General features: G+C 47.0%; 1 protein-coding gene across 1 annotated transcript; it reads right to left on the bottom strand.

Annotated features, from left to right (window-relative positions):
• Positions 1-909: 909 nt before the first annotated feature.
• On the bottom strand, positions 910-5,440 carry LOC123450552 (mitogen-activated protein kinase 7-like). The gene is made up of 10 exons (XM_045127736.1): positions 5,311-5,440; positions 3,958-4,366; positions 3,553-3,680; positions 3,341-3,400; positions 2,871-3,020; positions 2,631-2,786; positions 2,288-2,499; positions 2,091-2,183; positions 1,751-1,827; positions 910-1,651 (listed from the first exon to the last, which is right to left on the bottom strand). Exons 1-10 carry the CDS (start codon positions 5,359-5,361, stop codon positions 1,308-1,310), a joined length of 1,680 nt encoding a protein of 559 aa, XP_044983671.1. The 5' UTR covers positions 5,362-5,440; the 3' UTR covers positions 910-1,307.
• Between the last annotated feature and the right edge of the window lie 10,278 nt (positions 5,441-15,718).

The raw sequence follows: 15,718 nt of genomic DNA, 5'->3' as shown, positions 1-15,718 counted from the left end.
CAAGATCAAGCACTGAGGCTGAGTATAAAGCTTTGGCTAATGCAACAGCTGAAGTAATGTGGATTCAAACACTATTACATGAACTTGGGGTAAAGGTTCCACAAGCTGCTAGGTTATGGTGTGACAATCTTGGTGCAACCTATCTTTCAGCAAATCCTGTTTTCCATGCACGAACAAAACATATTGAAGTTGATTTTCACTTTGTCAGAGAAAGAGTAACTAGGAGATTACTTGATATAAGGTTCATTACAACAGGTGACCAACTTGCTGATGGATTCACAAAGCCTCTCACAATGAGAAGGTTAGATGACTTCAAGTACAATCTTAATCTTAGCAAGTAGAAGTTTAGATTGAGGGGGAATGTTAGATAAACTGTATAGGTATAGGAAACTGGTTTAAACTAGTTTCCTCTTATCTCTTTACCACTCTCTCTTATCTCTTGTAACCTCCTAGAGGATCAACTTGTATGTCAAGATATCTATCCTATAAATATAATGCGGCCCGAGACAAAGGGTTTTACGCTTCCTCATACCCCCTTCATCTTATAATATAAGAATGTTTTTGATATTGCACTAATGTAAAAAAATATTCTTATATTATGGAACGGAAGAAAATACTTTTTATATTATGAGACGGGGAGAGTAGATGATTGCATTATATTATGAGACGGGGAGAGTAGATGATTGCATTTATTATATTTTAGACGTAGTATTTTGCTTTGGATTGTGCTATGTTGCAATAATATATTATGTTACTTTAAACATCTATCATTAATGTTTAATGACATGCCACATAAACAAATTAATCTTAGAATGCGTTATATTACTACTGTATCTAAGTTACTCCCACCATGACCAGCCTAAAGGAGAAAATCATACTGTACAACAGATTCAGCAGCAGACACAAGAATTGACCAACGGAGAAGCCCATCAGAGCTCCCATCATCCATTTATTCATCCATCCTATTAACACCATCCGGAAACAAAACAAAACAAAAAAGTCGAAAAACTCTACAGCCCCCAACCCCCTCCTCCCTCCTCAACAGAGGCCATTTCACCTCTCAGAGCAGAGCATACTGTTTCAACTCTCAACCTATCTATCTATCAACCCAGGAAACAGCAGCAGCAGCAGACCACGGAACCAACCAACCAATTGCTTGAATGCCGGTAATATGTACACAAGACAAGAGCACCACCTGTTCCACTGTTTCCTAGTACCTCCTAAGTTTGAGACGAGTTCACCCTCCCAGCCCCTGCCTTCGCTGGAGCGGCGACCCGGCCACCGTCCTCCGGTGCCCATTGCCCGCCCTAGTACATCCTTGCGGCCGCGCCGACCTTGCTGTACCCACCGGCGACCGCGGCTATGCCGTTGAACGGGGGAATGTAGTAGGCCGAGGGCCGCGCCTCGGCCTCGGGCGCGACCCTGGCGTCCCTGAAATGGAGCGCCGGCCTGTAGCGCGTGCGGTCCTTTTCCAGTTCCTGCTGCTGCTGCTGCTGTTGCCTGTCGGGGCAATCCGGCCTCAGGGTGTAGCCCGCGGCAGCTGCTGCTGGAGGCGCCGCAGGGTCCCTCGACATCCTTCGACCCGTTTGTCGATCGGCGAAGGCCGCGTTCTCGATCGGTGTCGCCGAGGCAACCACTCTGCCTGGTCTAGCTGCAATAGTGTCAGAGATGAAATGTGTCAAGACTGGTGCTCTCTCTGAAGCTCAAATGAGGAGGTACGTACCAGACCAAATTAAACAGAACAAGTTACCTGTTGGGATCCTTTGAGGAGCTTGGGATGCCGGACCACTTGTTGTAGGAATTGGGGTAGAGTGAACTGTTGTAGTCCTGCAAGCAGCCCATCATCAAGGGTTAATAGTGAAACTCCAACATAACTTCTGTACTCTAGGGCTCCACACTTCTAGATTTTTCAAGATCTGTAAAGTACCACGGTGTGCCAATTTATTCAAGGATACATCTTTCAGAAGCTTATTGATTAACTAATTCATTTTGGTAGTTTTAACACAAGTTATGTATGCGGCGGCACAAATAATTTAGAACCAGATAGTAGAGTTGATCACATTCAGAAGAATTGTATTAGTGTAAGTTACCTCGGCAGAGAAACATGCTTCCTCTCGGGTGCCCCGCCTTTTCCTCCATCTTCCTCTAAGTTAGCAAATTGCCTCCGGAAGTTGTCGACGGCACTGCATAGCGGAAAATTCAAGAGACATAATGAGCATTGCTACATAGATGGACAGAATAAAAAGGAGAAAAGAGCTTAATAAAGATACTATGTCAAGGTAGAAACCTAGGATATAGAAAGTTGGTTTTCTCTGAGCCGTTGGTGTAATCCTTGAGAAGCTGAGGGTGGTACTCCAATATCTCCCTGAATATAAGTTCCTTGACCTCCTCTTTGGTAAACTTTCTCCGTTCAAACTCAAACTCCATTTTCGAAATCGGTTGGCATGATGGCTCTCTCTCCACTTTCGCAAGACCTTTGAAATAGGGGTCAGCCAACGCCTGATCATGCACAGAAAACTTGTTAGAATTACGCATGGACCTAGAATGTACAGTACGATTTTGTAGTAGAACACATGAGAGCACAAAATGCTAACATGAAATTCATGTTTCACTAAGACATGCATGCCTACCTCTTCAGCAGTCGGTCGGTCCTTTGGATCAAATGCTAGAAGCTTTTGCAAGAGCTTGACTGCTGCAGGATCTGCGTTGGGGAACTTTTCTGAAAAAGGTACTGGCAGCTTCTTCCTCATGGTGCTCAGATACCTCCTTGCCTTCTCATTTCGAATCTGCGGTGATAAAAAATATTAGAGAACTGGACCTTATGCTAGAAGTACTCGATTGACAACATTTGTGCAAACGGTAAATCATACCCGAGAAATAATGTCAGGCGATGGTGAGCCTAAGAAATCAGTCATCAAATCCAACTGGTGAACCACATTTTTACCAGGGAACAAAGGCTTTCCTGTCAAGATCTCCGCAAAAATGCAACCAATGCTCCATGTATCAATAGCCGGTGAATACTGCATTGAAAGAGTCAACTTAGTATCATCAAGTTAACATAGAAACTGAAAAGGTATAAATGAATGATGGCAAATGTAACACTAAGTAATGTATATCAATTTGTACACAACTTTAGTGCTTGAACAAACACCTTGTTATAACTACGATGCCATACTCCTCTAAAGCACAGTGATGTATCCAAAGATTAGAGAATAAGGATCAAAATCTACTAATCGCCTAGAATTTTAGGCTATACAACCCTCTAGAACGAGGAAGTAGCGAAATGCCACAAACAGTACTAAAATGAACAAAACCACAGGAAGAGGAAATTATTAATTACCTTGGTGAAGAAAGAACCACACAGCTCCGGAGCTCTGTACCACCTAGTCGCAACATAGTCCTGCATATCATGTTGGAGAAGACGGTGAGATTTAAGTTTCAAGTAGGGTTCTTTGGCACAGAACGTAGCATGCTATCCAATTCGTCAACCAGAATTCACAAAAGTAGAGTATTGTGGATAAAATCTAGTTGTAAACTGTAGAAGTAACATACCGTCCAGAAAACAGTTGTAGGGGTGTCATTGAATGCAACTCTTGCTAGTCCAAAATCACATATCTTGAGTTTGCAGTTAGCGTTTGCCAATATATTTTTTGGCTTCAAATCACGGTGATAAACGTTAGCTGCAGCCACGAAGATTAATCATCAGAACATAGGACTATCATACTTAACAAGAGATGATAAACATTTCAAGCAATGCAGATGAAAATAGGACTATCATCGATCATTGGTTGAAGTGAAATTGGCATGCAAACTCACTAGTCAGAACTGTTAATAGTACTCCTAACTCTAGACATACCACTGTGATGATACTATAAATAGAACTCGAAGACCTCTCTTTCAGGAAAAAAAGGGGGGTAGGGAATCTCCAACTAAGAGGATCCTTAATAAATTAATTACCGGTATGGATATATTTCATGGCACGGAGCATCTGGTATAGAAAGAACTGGAAGTGCTCCTTTGTGAGGTCATCATTGGCCTTGATAACCTGGTGGAGGTCGGTGTCCATGAGCTCAAAGACAACGAATATGTCCTTGAAGTCCCTCCTGGACGGAGGCAGCATTATGTGCTTGATCTGGACGATGTCGGGGTGCCTGAGAAGCCGGAGAAGCTTGATTTCGCGGAGGATCCGGGCGGCGTCGGTGATATGCTCGAAGATGTTGGATATCTTCTTTATCGCCACCTTGTCTCCGGTTTGCCGGTCGATGGCTGAACACACGACTCCGTAGCTCCCTTTGCCAATGATCTCTTCGATCTTGTATCTGCTGGCATCTCCATATTCGCTGAAGAAACTCATCACGTCTGAGCTCTGAAAGTTGAAAATTGGTGGAAAAAGTTAGCACCGTGCACATGGCAAAATTCTCTTTTGCAAAAGAAAAAGACATCCAGATCAGACGTTGGCTTGGAAAAACAGCCACACACTCAACCATGGTTACAGTAGTTCAGATAAACAAAAACATATTTTCACAATCTAGAATTAATCCTAACAATAGGTGTAACTGCTGCTGATGCGCCATAGTCAGAACTTCCTTGGCCTGCACTCACCCACCCAAAATCAGAAAACTGACAGCAACCAATTCGAAGAACAAGAATGTCAGGAGTCTGATGAACGACCGCTACTGAAAAAGGATATATCCCTTTGGCTGAAAAAAATACGGGGAAACTTATAGGTAACTCCTGGGTAGGCACGGATTCCACGGGCTGGACTGAATATATGCGCTATCCATCTCTGGCTAAAAGGAAAGTAACTGCAGATTTGGATAAACTTGCCCGGTCACCGAATCCGATGCCCGATTCACCAACCACGGCGACCGACCGACCGACACCTCATCAACATCTGCCAAAAGAGGGGTCTCCCCGGCGCAGAACCGGGAGATTTCCAGGAAGGAATTGAATAGGAAAGAGAGCGAGCGGATATGCCGCAGATATCCTGCCGCCTGTCCCGAGGATTTGGATTTTGGACGCGGGGCCTCCGCTCAGCTAGCAAGGCAAGAAATCGCGGCCTCCTCTTGTTTGGGGGGGAACCGAATCCGTCCGAATCCTCCCCGAAATCCACATCTTTACCCGGCCCAAATCCGAGAAGGAGCCCATGGCCGGCGCCGAAAGCCACGCCGCAGAAGCAGAGCACCACCGTAGCTCACCACGAACGAACCCATGGCCGGCGCCGACAAGGCAGAAGATAAAAAAGAAGAGGAGGAAGAAAGAAGGTGTCTTTCGGCCCGGAAAGCGACTCTGTCCGTCCGTTCCCCCCACCTTGCTGCGCTGCTCGCCGCCGCCGCGGGCACCCGCATTTGCCTCCGGCATCCTGGGGAGCACGGGCCGCCGGCCGCCGGGTCGGGGGGAGAAGGCCGCGCCTCGCCGCCGGTCCGGTCCGCGGCGACGTCACCCGGAGGAGGGAGGAAGAAGCGGTGGTGGGTGTTAAACAAGTCCAAGCAGGAAGGCAGGCGCGGGGAGGTGAGCTGAGGAGCAGAGACGCGAGGGGTATTAGTAAAAAAAACCGTGCGCCGGTGGACGGTTTTAGCCCTCGAGTAGCCGGGGGAGTGATGTCTGGTACTGCCGTAGTTCTCGGCCAGGAGCGAGGGTGTTTTCGGTATTTCCTTACCGGGTGCGGGTTGTTGGGTTTGGGCCACTGTCCCTTTGCGTGTGAGTGAGGACAGCGCAGGGGCGCTCTTCGGGCGCGACCCGTTAACCCGCTTATATATACGCGCTTGTGTCTCTCTTTCGTGTATAGAAAAAAAACATCGACGGTTGTCATTCACGCGGATGCCGCATGCACGACGGAGGAGCACATGGTATCGCCTACACGCCGCTCTCGACAGCGGCCACTGTGGACCGGAGTCCGTGGGCTAGAACTGTATTTGGAAAGGAGTGATGCGTCGCGACGGGCTACCGCGCACCGCCCGAAGATGTTCCTAGGAGTGTGAGCTGGAGGTGTTGGTAATGAACGTTCCATATCGAGTGTTTGGTTGAAAAGCGATAATTTCTTGTCGCTGACGATGATGGAGAGAAGAAAAGGAAATAAAAGTATAACTGAAACTATAAAAAGGATGTCAAAAGGTCTGAACGGGCTTGCCCATTACACGATAGGGGTGTGCAGACCGTCAAATACAGCACAATCCAACAAAATGACCCGGGCCGTCAATATATGAGTGTGTATTTCTCTTTCGCGCAAAAAACATCGATGGTTGTAATTCACACGGATGCCACACACTCGTAGATACACGATACTGCCTACTCCCTCCGTTCCTAAATATAAGTCTTTTAGAAGGTTTTATTAAAAAGACTACATACGGATGCATATAGACATATTTTAGAGTATAGATTCATTCATTTTGCTTCGTATGCAGCTCTTTAGTGAAATCTCTAAAAAGACTTATATTTAGGAACGGAGGGAGTACATGACACTCTTGTCAGCGGCTACCGAGGAAACGGAGTGTGTGAGCTATAACTGTATTTGGAAAGGAGTGTTGTGTCGCGACGAGCTAGCGCGCACCGCCCGTAGATGCTCCCTAGACATGTGTGTACACGATATGCATGAGCTCGAATCTTGACAATGTGTGAGCTGGAGATGTATCGAAAACGGAAAGCGGTATTGGTAATGAACGTTCCACATCAAGTTTCAAAGAGAAAAGCGATCGATCATTTCTTGTCAGCGGTGGTGATAAAGAGAAGAAAAGGAAATAGAAGTATAAATGGAACTATAAAAAGAAAGTGAAAAGGTCTGAACAAATAGCGCACGCTACAACAAATGACCTCAACTGTCAATACATTGTGTGTGTTTCTCTTTCGTGCAAAAAAAACATCGGTGGTTGCAATTCACACGGATATCGCACGCCCGCAGAGGAGTATACGATACCGCCTACATGCCGCGCGCTCTCAAAAACGGCTACCAAGGAACGAAGTCTGTGAGCTAGCACTGTGTTTCGAAAGGAGTGATGCTTCCTAGACGGGTGCGTACATGATACCCATGTAATCCAATGACGACAAAGTATGAGTTGGGGTGTATTGAAAACATAAAGCGGTATTGATAATGAATGAATATTCCTTATTAGAGTGTTAGATTTGTCATCGGCTGGAGTCTGTGAGCTTGAATTGTATCTAGAAAGAATGAACTGTATTTGAATAGAAATGCAATGTGTCACGATGAGTTAGAGCCAATGTTTTAAATAACGGGTTACGGCAAATAGCGGCGAGCCTCTAAATCAACTATAGCGGCATATTTGTACATAATGTCATTTAGCGACGCCCTGCCGAAAAGGCTATAGCGGGCTATTTAAAACTATGGCTAGAGCACACCGTCTGTATATACTGCCTAGATGAGTGTGTGGACGATACTAAAGTGTATGGAACACATAAAATGGTATTGGGAATGAACCTTCCCTATCGAGTCTTCCACGCCGAAGCTACACTCGGTCGGCCGTGTCGTGGCCCGCCAACATTCGAGAATTTATACACCATGCATTTACTCATGGACCTTGGAACCAACCCACGGGCTATTTCCTTCTCTTTTGCCTCTCAAGCCCGCCCAACAATGGGCTTCAAGCTCTTAGGAAGAAACTCGATCCTTTTCTTGTCCTTGGCGGTGATAGAGAAAAAATAAGAAAAGGCAGAACAAAAAGATCATCAAAAGAGAAAAGTTCAAAATGGGCTAGCCCATTACACGGACTATCAATAACGCACATGGCAAAATGGCCTCGTCCCCCAGTAGCACAAACTTCACAAAGATGGATGAACCAATTGAGCTATAGAACACAACGTCAAAGCTTATCCTCACCAAAAGAGAGATGGAAAGAGAGGGGGTGGGGAGGGTAAAGCATGGTTCAAGGAAGAGCGGCAAGCGGACTGTGGCATCACAAATGAAGAGGGATTAGACATACAAAGGGTGCACAGAGACGAGGTAGAGGGAGAGTACACGGGAGGAAGAACGCTATGTTCACCCCCTATGCCTACCCACGATCATGGTGATGCGTTGATTAGGGAGGCAGAAGCGGCATCCGATCCGCCCCGCTCCATATTCTTTTTTACGGAAATAATACTTGTATTACTCATTTAACAAGTCCTTACAATCATCTAGGACAAACTTCATAACATCATTAGGCCCTAAACCAATCCAAGTCATGGTCCGACCTTCTATTCTAGCAAAGCTAGCTAACCGATCACTTGTTTTATTTTAAGTGTGAGGGATAAGAGTAATACAAGTTTGCCTGAGGCTCAACAAATACTTGATTTCACCAACCAGCGAGGCATACACTGAACGGTCTGTTACACCACTTGAGATCATCGCCACCGCCATGCTTGAATCCATCTCAATCACATTTGGTAGATCTGACAGTTGGATAGGGAAGGAAATCCCTTCCATGCAAGCACACAATTCAGCTTCCAGAGCGTATCTGCATGAGTATATGGATCTGCATGATGAGAAGACGACGGGCCCGACATTGTCCCGTAGAATCATTCCAGCCCCCGCTCCACCATCCCGCGAGTAGGATCCGTCTGAATACAACTTGACCCAGCCTAGCTGGGGTGGCTTCCACGGTGTTTCAGTGGCAGGCTCGTAACCACACGGTATTGGTTCTTGACTAAAGCTGAAACTTTGTTTCACTTTCACCCGAACCCGCATCGGGCGCTCCTTGATACAGGATAAAACATCACAGTATTCCTACAAGAACCTCATTAAGACCAGAAGAAATAGTCACAGAAGAATTGCAATGTGTTGGTTCGCCCACGGGGCGCCACTTTGCCCTGGTGGTGATGCCCAATAGAGTAACATTGGCGTAAGAAATAAAACTCACCAACTGCATGAAAAGTAAATGAAGCCGAGTACGTATAAGACAGTGCGTCTCATTCTCACCGACAAATTCACATCGTTTACTTCTTCTTTTTTGAATGATCCAACACTCCCGGGCCGGCCAGGTGTGAACAAAGAAAACTTATGAACAATGATAGCAGCAGTACATTATTTTATGCAACCCTCTGGTTTTGTCACGACCGAGGCCGCTGCTGTGGCTACCATGGCCGTGGAATATGCCGCGCGTAGATCGACAAGCAAGCAAGCAAGCAAGCACTAGTACAAAAATCTCCATCCGTTGTCAACAGAAAATGCGGTGCCGTTCATCCTTTGTTCAAGCCGAGATTGCGGTAGAGCCGTTGATGGTCGTAGCTTGGGATTGGGTGTGAGTGGCCAAGAATCTTTCTTAACGAATATATCTACCACAAAAGATCGCCGAACATAGCAAAGGTAGTAGTAGTAGTATAGCACTGGCGAGAGGCATTTTAGTGGTGGTACCGTCGTGTGTTAGCGACGGCTTCATCGGTAGGGTCGGTGAGGTACGTTGAGTACGTCGGTGGCGCGTTACCGTTGGCTCCCAAAGTCGCCGCGACGCCGACGGCCCAGCTAATTACTAGTAATCGTTCCAAACAATGCGTGTGTCACGTTTCATCAGTGGCCTTTTCATGAGATAGTGGTGGTTAACCGGCCATTATTTGCTCGTGGTTATTATTAGGGCGACTTTGCTGTAAGCTGTTTGCATGCAACTTGTTAGTATAGTTAATTTGGCTTGAAGCTGCCGGAGTCGGTGACGGGAGGTTGAGTTTGGTTTAGGTTATTGCGGCATGTGTTTGTTGTTGCTTGATTAAGCAATGTGTGCTTGCATGAATTGAATGGCACGCGTGACCGACATTTTCTTTCCCTGCCTGCCAGCGATCGTTCATTAGATGCAGTGTGGATTGATCAGCGACGACGCGTGCACGTGGTCGGGAAATGGTTGGGGTGATGACGTATGAACACGCCTTTTGGATATTCTGATTCATCCATTATTTGTACAAGTAAGAGAATCTACAACCGAACCCCTTATACCCCCTTTAAACGTCAGAAGAGGCCGACCAATTACTGAACAGTCATAAAAAAATATATCCATCCGGCTTCCTCAAATAGGCCTCACCGGAACCGCTCATAGCTCGTCCACCTCCTCCCTCCCTCCGCCGCCATCCGAGCCCGTCAGCCATGCCCCCCACGCCGCCGTCACTACACGATCCAGCACCGTCTATGACTCTTGAGCAGGTCCAGAATCAAGGGGCCGAGGGGCTACCTCTCGATTCGGAGGAAGATTTCGTGGAGGATAAGGAAGTGGAGGGGAAAAAGAGGAGCAGGTGCTGGGGGAGGAAGAGGAGGAGGGACTGGAGCCGACCGAGGAGGCGTCGCCGCTAGGTGTGTGGGAGGACTAGCAGGAACTGACGGAGGAGGTGTCGCCACTGGATGTGGAGGAGGAGGACGCGCCGGCGATGGAAGAGGAAGTCGATCTGTAACTGTAGCAGCAGGCCATCCTAAATTACATCCGCTTGGAGTCGACTGCGGAGGCGAGGCGTCTTCGTTGGCAGTAGATGGAGGCGGCGCGGGCTGCGGCGGAGGCGGTGCAGGCGGCGCAGGATCTGGCACATGTGACTCCTGCTCCGGCACAGGCGGGTCAGGCTCCGCCGCAGGCGGCGCAGGCCATCTCCGATGACGACGAAGAATAGCATCGTACATAGTACGTAGGCTATATATTTTGCATGCTATTGTATGGATCTAGGGGATCAAATATGAGAGAGTTGGTTGTGGACGTGTAGATTTGAGACATGATTGGTGAGTGTGGACAATAAGTCATCAATGAGTCTGGAAGATGCCGGATTGCGATCCGGAAAGATTGTTGCCCTAGAGAAGGTAGCACCGAGGAGCGTCACACGATAATCCCAAGTTCGGCCATATGGAAGAGGGGAACACAAATCTCACATGCTCCTACGCGGAGCACCATCATCGTAGCCATCATAACCTTGTTGATGATAACCGAAAAGTTTTTGTGCACATGCTCCTAAAGACCAGCGCCCTGGAGATGTAGTCATCATTGTTGTTCTTTTGAACCGAGCCGAGAAACTGACATCAAATCTCATCGCCTTGCAAGATGAGAAACCCTGATGTCGCCGCCCGAGGAACTTGCAAGAACCTGCATGCGGAGCCTCGTCTAATCCATCCCAATAGATGAACTTAAGAAGGATCAAAATGAGAAAACTGACTCGATAAAAAGCGTGCTATCCGTCTGAGCACCGTCTCTTCGAAAACTAAAACCCTAAGGGTGTGTTTGGTTGTTGTCATGGGCTGGAATGTCACGAGCCGGACCCGTTACTAGGCTTCGTTCCAGCGTTTGGTTTACCAAGCGGAACAAAACCCACTCATTCCACCTTAGGAAATATTCCATCCAGATCTGGAATGTGCCAATACCACGAAATCCACGAAATCACACGGAACCAGGCTCCTCCGCTCGACCTCCTCCTCCTCTCGTCCTGCTCAAGTGCGCCGGCCTCTTCCTACCTCCCTTCCCTGCGCTGCCGGCCTCTTCCTCCCTTCCTTCCCAGCACCACCGGCCCTCTTCCTCCCTCCATTCCCTGCGTCGCCGGCCCTCTTCCTCCCTCCCTCCCTTTGTCGCGCCACCGTCAACCATCGATTTGTTGCGCCGTCGTCCCTTTCCCTCCCTACCTGCTACACCGCCGGCCGTCTTCCTCCCTCCCTGTTGCACCGCCGACCATCTTCCTTCCTCCCTCGTGCTCATCCTCTCTCGATTTGATCTAATGCATCTCATTTCTTTGGATCGTATTGAACCAAGACATGTAATGGCTGATTGCTTTTGGATGTACCAAATTACTTGTTACCTGATGATATTATTGCTGAAAATTATGTTCTATGTCAATATATATATTGTTATGTTGTTGTTTTTTCAAAATACAAACGAAATTCTATCAAAATTTTAATTTTTTGTCATTCCATTCTTCCAAACCAAACACTGAAACGGAACCGAGTCGTTCTACTATTTTACACAAACCGAACACAGAAACGGAACCAACTCATTCCTCTGGAATGGAACCATTACATTTCATGACAATTGGTTCCTCAACCAAACAAACCCTAACATATTGCTAGGCGGAGCAAAGATAGCAGGATTTCCGTCCAATCACACACGTCAACTCACCTTATCTCTTGGGTCGATCCATGCCTATAGTGATAACCAAGCTTTTGCTTCTTTTAGGACATGGATAACCTAATTCACCGCCAGAAAATAAAAAAGGACAGTGATAATAACCTAATTAAATACTCCCTTCGTCTTAAAAAAAATTATCTTAGATTTATCTAAAAATAGATGTATCAAAATATTAAAACATGACTAGATAATTCATATCTACACGAATCTAACACAAAGGGAGTATTCACATGCGTGGACGATGGAAGAACAGTATAGTGTACATGGCTAGCTTCCCTAGCTGGAAGTGCGGAGGTAGTAGTTCTTGTCTTGTTGGCACCCCGAAGCTCATAATAGGCACTGACACAAGTAGGCGTGCGTGAAATGGATTTGTTTGGACTATACCGCGTGCGGCGACTAAAATATAGTGAGCGGCAGCGAAGACGCATGTAGGTTGTCTTGGCGCAAGTGCAAGTGCAAGTGCAATGATGGATGGCTCGACCGCACCGAACCAGCGCATTTGGGCGCTGACCGATGAATGAACCGCGTCGGATTCCCGGGCTCGTTCGGTCAGTGGCAGCTAGGCAGCTAGCTGCGGCTGACCGGCATTTCTTTTAAGTAGGAGTAGTGTTTTTTCTGGAGAAAAAAGACACATGCATGGGGCCGTCTTTCGGCGGCGAGAGAAAGACGATCAGAGTCACCAACCCGGGCATCTTTCGCAGTACTACTACTACCACCACCCATTGAGTACTCGTGGATGCTTTTTCGCCGATCCAGGAAGATTCCGCGCACGCAGCACCGGCGCGTCACGGGCGGCGCGATCTGCACTGACATGCGGGCCCTCCTCTTCTCTCTTACGGCCGGGGCGCGCGTAGGGCATGTGCGGCTGGGCACGTACGCCCACGTAGATCAAGCATGCATGCGATGCATGGGCTCTCGCTCGCGGTCGCGGTGCACGCGGAACACGCGCGCGCGGGGTTTCCTTTCTTTCCTCCTCGTGCTGAATTGAGTGAAATCACCGCGCCACCCGTTGTTGAAATAGAGTAATGCTACATCTACGTAAATGTTTACGTACGTTTACGGGATAGTTCGATTTAACAATTATTGATTGGATTCAGAGGAGGGCAAGACACACCCACCTCTGAAAATCAGGGTGGGCATGTTTAGATTAGTTGGAAGATTTAATATACGTAAGTACGATTTAATAGGTCTAGCATTTTCGGTTGAAATACTACCACTTACTGACGATCTGCTTGATACTTACTTCGTTCCTAAATATTAGTAATTTTAGAGGTTTCGTTAGAAAAGTACATACAGATGTATATAGATGTATATAGACATACTTTAAAATATAAATTTATTTATTTTTGTAGTTCCTTAATATAATTTTTTAAAAGATTTATATTTAGGAATGAGGGGAGTACATGTCAGAGAAAATCGGCAAATCTGCGGACTTGAGGAACATCCAGAGGAGGATCTGTTGGATTTTGTTTGCTAGTCGTGGAGAATCAGAGCAGAATCGCGGGCACCTCTTAAAGAAACACACTACTTGCCTCCCTCAATCATCGAGATCCATGTGTATTACTTTTTTCCTTTCTTTCGTTCTTTCTTTCAAGTGGTACTACTAGAAATCCACGTAGGCAAGCTCACGGCGCTGGTTCACTGTCAACCATGGATGGATCTATTGTGTATGCGTGTGTGCACACAACACAACTGTCGGCCATCACTAATTAATTAGGTCAACTTCCTTGCTTTCCTTGCTTTTCATTTTGGTTAAACCACGGTTCGCTTCGTTGTTTCGTCCTGATTTTAGTTTGTACCAGTAGTACGTATGTCGTTTGCCTCCTCAAGATCCAGGGTTGAACGGCCTACGTCCTTTCTGCTGCCTTAGAGCATCTTCAACAGCCGCGCTTCGCGCCGCGTCTAAAAAATTTATTTACCGCGCGTGCTACGGCTGGTTTGACGCGTCGTGCAGCGCTGGCTCCAGTAGCAGTGCTAAAATGCAGCGCGCGTGCGCCGCTCCAGCAGCGCGCGCAAAAATACAAACATGTGAATTTGACAAAAACAAGTTGATACATAAAAGTTCATGCCCATAAGTTCATCCAACCAAGTTCAAAATACAAACAAGTTCAAGACATCTCTACTATTAAAGGAGGATTTGCCGTCGTCGTGATGGTTCGACCTCCTTCCCGCATACGACAACCATCGATCAAAAAAAGTCTCCCCGTCGCGCGAGGGCCACGATGCAGCAGCCCCCAAAAAAGTGCCAACTCGGCATACGTAGGAGATCCATCTTCCACCCTTTTTTCTTGCGATTGAAAAATAAAACAAGAAAACTAGGAGCAACCGGCAGTCCATCGCCCACGCCCCATCAACCGCACCCCATCTTCCCCACTTCATCTCTCCGCGTAGAAAAATCGTTGCCGCCCTGCCCCCTGCACCACTCTGCCATGACGACCTGCCCTTCACTGTCGTCTCCTGGTGCCTCGCCTTGGTGACGCAGTTGTAGTCGCCGATCTACGAGGAGCGGCAGATTGCGACATAGTCTTCCCCCCTCCACCCCGATCTTCCTATGTGTCACTCCGGAAACCAAATGCGATGGTGAGCTCGCCCAGCACGGCGACTTGCTGGGACCCTGTCCCGACCATCGGTATGATTGGTGCCGACAACACACCGTCCCAGGGGTCATGCATGGGAGCGACAGGATGGGCTGGTACCAGCCGTTGCCGAGCTCGTAGGCGTCGTGCATGCCGACAATGAAGAAGGTGAGACCAGCGTAGGTTGTGGCATCGGCATTCCCTGCGCATTCGACCACCCGCTGGCCGCAGCGATGCTGGCTTAGATCCGCAAGATGAGGCATGCACTCGTGAGTCTCTTTTGTAACTCCGGTCTTCTTCTTCAGCCATTTCCTACAGCGATATGCCAAAGTACTCGTTGACTGGTGCATCGTTCTGGAATGTTTGTTCAAGTTTCTGTGGCTCTGACATGGCATGCACCCTAGGTGTTTTCTCATTTGTTTGAGTTGCCTAGGTTCCCCGTCCATCTATTTTTACCCTGCCGAGAAGTACATTACAGATCATTCTAACTTGTAGTGAGGAGTAATGGCTTGAGCCCTTAGGAAGAAACTCAAGTAATAAATCTTTGGTAGCGGCATGTATTTTTCTGTTAAATTTATCAGCTTTGAGCAGCACTGTACACTCTCTAAGTACTTGTCTGCGTGTGACTGTAGCTTCAACTATCAAGTGATTCTTCAATTTGTTGATTTAACACCTGCTTTTTACTAAATCTTCTCTGAATCCAGAAACCTACAGGATTGCATATTTGTTGCTAAATAATTGTCGCTTATAGTGTCAAATTTGCTTTATATGTTCAATTCGTGCATATGATTTCGGTTCCCTGTTCTACTGTGTTGTTGTCCTACTTCTCAATTAGAGAGGAGAGACTCTTGCATGGTAGTTTGATTATCATATGTTTTCACATAGAAATGTTTGCCAAAAACTTTTATACTAGTCAATTGTTCTTTAGGTTCATGTGCATATTCATCATTGGATTTTTTTCGTCCAGGTTAATTCCAACAGCTTGAATATGGGGAGCTTACAATATGAACAATTTCTTGTATGTGTGTTGCCGTTGCCCTGGAGGGTGAGGTGTGTCATATGTTCAGGTATGTGTAC

The sequence above is a fragment of the Hordeum vulgare genome, chromosome 1H (genome assembly GCF_904849725.1).
Source record: "Hordeum vulgare subsp. vulgare chromosome 1H, MorexV3_pseudomolecules_assembly, whole genome shotgun sequence".
Taxonomy (NCBI): Eukaryota; Viridiplantae; Streptophyta; class Magnoliopsida; order Poales; family Poaceae; genus Hordeum; species Hordeum vulgare.
This window is presented reverse-complemented; position numbering and strand designations above follow the sequence as displayed.

What these genes read in the sequence shown, in the direction of transcription:
- LOC123450552 (XM_045127736.1), bottom strand. Translation starts at nt 5,361, where the DNA reads ATGCCGGAGGCAAATGCGGGTGCCCGCGGCGGCGGCGAGCAGCGCAGC. An exon ending in GTGGTTCTTTCTTCACCAAG is followed by an intron (nt 3,021 to 3,340) that starts GTAATTAATAAT and finishes CTTTCAATGCAG; the next exon opens with TATTCACCGGCTATTGATAC. An exon ending in ACCAACTTTCTATATCCTAG is followed by an intron (nt 2,184 to 2,287) that starts GTTTCTACCTTG and finishes TCCGCTATGCAG; the next exon opens with TGCCGTCGACAACTTCCGGA.